Source organism: Haliaeetus leucocephalus, unplaced genomic scaffold (assembly GCF_000737465.1).
Source record: "Haliaeetus leucocephalus isolate CR32 unplaced genomic scaffold, Haliaeetus_leucocephalus-4.0 Scaffold274, whole genome shotgun sequence".
Classification (NCBI taxonomy): Eukaryota; Metazoa; Chordata; class Aves; order Accipitriformes; family Accipitridae; genus Haliaeetus; species Haliaeetus leucocephalus.
Genome location: NW_010972710.1, coordinates 200,181 through 204,658, shown reverse-complemented (window position 1 = coordinate 204,658; position 4,478 = coordinate 200,181). Strand labels below are relative to the sequence as shown.

At 67.9% G+C, this 4,478-nt stretch overlaps 1 protein-coding gene across 1 annotated transcript in view; it reads left to right on the top strand.

Annotated features, from left to right (window-relative positions):
* Positions 1 to 4,478, top strand: part of LOC104833250 (voltage-dependent P/Q-type calcium channel subunit alpha-1A-like) — a gene marked incomplete at its 5' end in the record, with an annotated part of 47,938 nt that overhangs the window by 20,496 nt on the left and 22,964 nt on the right. The window contains 3 exon segments of the mRNA XM_010569829.1: positions 524 to 559; positions 1,875 to 2,070; positions 2,637 to 2,887. Coding sequence (XP_010568131.1) covers positions 524 to 559; positions 1,875 to 2,070; positions 2,637 to 2,887 — 483 coding nt within the window.

Genomic DNA, 4,478 nt, shown 5'->3' with positions numbered 1-4,478 from the left:
CGGGGGGGCTTCGGGGCGGGGGGGGGGCATGAGCATGGTGGCAGCAGGCAGGGGGCTGGTGGGGAGCATGAAGCTGGGGAGAAGTGCCACCTCCCCCTGGTCAGAGCCGCGGCGTGGGGCAGCCAGGTGGCCACCGGTCCCCGTGCGGGGACTCTCCTGCATCTGCTCCAGCGCAGAGTCAAGCCTGTGCCGGCACAGGTCCCCCCACCAGCAGCCGTGAAGTGGGGGGGACCATGGCCACCCTGGTCCCTGATGACATGGATTGGCGTCCTCTGTGCCGGCAAGCGTCACCGGCTTTGGGGTTGTCACCCCCTCCGCATGCCCAGGGATGGGGACAGGGATGCTCTGGCTGCTCTGCTCATTGCTGCTGCTGCTCGCCCAGCCGGTGCTTGGCTCCGTGCAGGGTGACCCCGGTCCCGCTCTGCCCCGGCCCCCCCCCGCCCCGTCCCTGCTGGCCCCGTGTTTACTCTGGTCTCTCTCTCTCTCCCGGCTCTGCGGGCACCGCCTGGGCTGGCTCTAGCAGAGGAGGAAGGTCCGACCCCGAGGGAATAACCTCAGTGTAGGTACCAGCGGGCGCCGCCAGAGCCCCCCCGCTCCCCCTGCTCCTTCCCCGGCCCCCTACCCTGTACAGCCGCCCTGCCACCTCTGCCTCCATCCATCCTTCCATCCCTCCATCATTGCTCTTACCTTGCTGTTCCCTGCTCCAGCCATCTCTGTCCCACCAGCTTCTGGTCTTCATCACTCTCCTGTCACTGCTGCATCCCTCCCTGCATCCTTGCATCCCTTCCTCCCTGCATCCCTCCCTGCGTCCCTCCCTACATCCCTCCCTGCATCCCTTGCTGCTTCCCTCCCTCCAACTTTCCATTGCACCATCCATCCCTCTATCCCACCTTTATTCATTCCTCCATCCTCTGTCCCTCCGTCCTTCCAGCCCACTTTCCCTCCCTCCTGGTCTCTCTCTGTCCTGTCTACCCAGGGACACCCACTCACCAGGCGGCTCCTGACTCTTCCCCGTCTGTCTGTCCATCCGTTCCCAGTCCCTGTCCCCTGCTCTGCGTCCCCCTCTTGTCCCTCCCCTCTGTGTCCCATCCCCTGGGCCACCTCAGCCCACCCAGACCCTCATTGTGCCATGTCCCAGCACCAGTGGGGCCAGTGAGGAGCAGCGTCCCCGGTCCCCCTGTCCCTCTCCCAGTCCTCCCTCTCCCCCCCAGTGACTGGCAATGCTCAGGGGTCCCCGGCGGCGGCGGCGCAGCTCAATGGTTAGAGCAGCGGGGGGGCGGGGGGGGGGTCTGTCCCAGGGGGCTGAGATGCTGCACCGGAGCGTGTCAGTCCCCAGGACCATGGGGATCTGGTGGCGGGGGACGTTGTGTCCCTCCCAGCATGGAGCACAGCAGGTTGGCACCCACCGAGGCTAGAAGCCGTGGGGACAGAGGGTGGCCCGGCAGGGCACGGCTCCAGTGGCCACAGAGACGGCTCTAGCGGGAGGTGTGGGGATACTGGTCCTGGCCACAGGAGCAGATCCTGCATCCACGGGAAGAGGGGAGCAGGGCTGGAGGGATGGAGCTGGGGGGGGCTATGGCCGAGGAATGGGTCAGGCTGGGAGGGAGGGAGGGGACTCAGACGTACCGACAGACGGATGGATGGATGGATGGATCGCTGGGTAGATGGGAGGATGCATGGATGCATGGACAGGTGGGTGGATGGATGGATGGATGGATGGATGGACAGGTAGCTGGAGGGATGAAGAGATACAAATTGGCCAGCGCACGCAGGTAACTCTTACCTCAAGCCCCCCACCCCGCCGCAGGAGCCGGCCCCCCAACCCCATCTGCCTGGGCTCCCACTGACCATCCTCGCTCTGCTCTTGCCCGCAGACCATCTCAGACACCAGCCCCATGAAGCGCTCGGCCTCCATGCTGGGCCACCCGCGCGCCCGGGGCATCCGCCTGGATGACTACTCGCTGGAGCGCGTCATCCCTGAGGACAGCCAGCGGCATCACCAGCGCCGGCGGGAACGGAGCCACCGCACCTCCGAGCGCTCCCTCAGCCGCTACACTGACGTGGACACAGGTCGGACCCCATGGTCCCCCCACAGTCCCCCCACCTCCACCATCCCCAGGGGCACCCCGCACCTCCTGCCCAGGCGTCCTGTGGGTCTTGCCATCTCCTCCTGCTCTGGGTGTCCCCAAGGCCGCCACCCTCTCCCTCTGATGGGTGACCTTCATCTCCTGACCCAGCTGTCCCCAAGGCCTCCATCTCTTCTCCTGCCACCAATGTTCCCTGGGCCACCCCACCTCCTCCACCAGGTCCCCATCTCCTGCTTCCCACATCCCTTGGACCACTCCACCTCCGCCACCAGTTCTCCATCTCCTCCTGCATCCTCTGTCCTCTGGGCCACCTCATCTTCTCCACTGGGTCCCCATCTCCAGCCCCTGGTGTCCCCTGGGCCACCCCATCTCCACCACTGGGTCCCCATCTCCTCCACCATACGTCCCCTGGGACACCCCATCTCCTCCACCAAGCCCCCACATCCTTCCACCTTGGGTGTCCCCTGGTCCACCCCATCCCTGCCACCCCATCCCCACCTCCTCCCGCCCAGGCTGTCCCCCCCATCACCCCCCCCTCATCCCCCACAGGGCTGGGCACGGACCTCAGTGTCACAACGCAGTCGGGCGACCTCCCGCCCAAGGAGCGGGACCCGGAGCGGGGCCGCGCCAAGGACCGCAAACACCGGCACCACCACCACCACCACCACCACCACCACCACGGCCCCGGGGACAAGGAGCGCTGCCCCCCCGAGCGGCACGACTACGGGCGGCCCCGCTCCCATGACCGCCGCTGGTCCCGCTCCCCCAGTGAGGGCCGGGAGCACGCGGCCCCCCGGCAGGTGGGTGCCACCCTCCGTTCCCCCCTCCGCCTCTAGGCACCGTGACGGAGCGTGGGGACCCCCCCTGCCCATGGGGGGGGCAAGGGCTGCCTCCCCCCGGGCCGGGTGCCCGGTGGCCTCTGGCTTGGGGTTCAACCAAAGACCCCCCCCATCCCCGGGATACCCCCCCACCCACCGGTGCTGGCCAGGCTACCGGGGGCATTGGGACCCCCACCCCCAGGGTCCATGGCTGCTTGGGTGAGGTGGGGGGTCCCAGCCCACCCCCCCGACCCATTCTGCCTACCCCAGTTTATACTGGTGGCATCCAGGAGCCCAGTTACACCAGCAGAACCTCCCCAGTACCCCGCCTTGGGGGTCCAGCCCCGCCAGGAGGGGCAGCACCCAGAGGGAGGGTGATGGAGGAGGGGGACATGGGGCCACCCCTCGAGGGGATCTGGGGGTGCAAGGGGGGGGTGGCGGTCAGCCGCGGCGACGCTTCAACCCCTCCGGATGCCCCCCAACCCCCTTTCCGCTCTCGGCCCCCCCCGCCCATCCCTGCCCGCACAGAGCCACCTCGCTTGGCCCCCCCGGTGCCCCCAGCTGCTTGGGGGGGGGCCTGCCTTGATTCACCTCTTTGTTTCCCCATCGCTGTGCTTTGGCTGTGCTGTCACGGCGAGGGGTGGCCCAGGTAAGCGGTTCGGGGCCCCCCACCGTCTGCTCCGGCCCCCCCAGGCTCTGGCGACCCCCTCGGCCATGCTGGAAAGTTTGGAACGAAGCTGCCCCCCCTCCCGGCCCCCACCCGCGCACCCCCGGCGAGGGGCACCGGACCCGGCTGGTCCCTGTGTGGGGACGTGGCCCCAAGAGGAGTCTCTTTGCTGCCCTGGGCTGTTTTGGGGTGACCCCCCCCCATCTCTAGCCCTGCTGCACCCCCTTAGCCCTGGTGGAGTCATGCCTCCAGATGGGGCAGGAGCAGGACCACATTGCTTCCCCCAGCCCAGACTTGGGGTGCAGGGACACCCCCCCACACACACAGCCCTGCTTTGGGGTGCACAGCTGCACTAATTGCATCAGGGACCTCAGCCCTTCCAGCCAGGTTTGGGGGCACCCCATTAGTCTTGGGGGGGCAGCACAGTCCCTACACTAAGGTTTGGGGGTGCACAGGCCCCCTCCAGCCCTGGGCTGGGGCATGCAGCCCTGCTAGGGTGATGGCACTGGGGTACATGGCCCTGCACCCCAGGATAGGTGCTGGGGTCCTCACCACCTTGGAGTGGGGGGGGGGCATGGACACCCCCCCCCCCCCTAGGCACCCAAAGGCCTGGATCAGGGTGACCATCCCCTGCACCCTCCAGCCAGGCATTGGGGTGCACCATCCCCACAACCCCGGATTGGGGTGCATTGGTCCCCACTGGTCCCAGACTGGGGTGCACAGACCCTGAACCCCGAGTCCCTGCAGGTAATGGATTGGGGGGGTCACGGTCCCCCCACTCCAGGCCCCCCCCAGGTAAAAGACTGGCATGCTCCCCATCCTGCAGGTCCCAGATTGGGGTGCACGGTCCCCAGACCCCAGGTCCCCCAGGTAACAGTTTGGGGTGCAGGGTCCCCCAACCCCCTC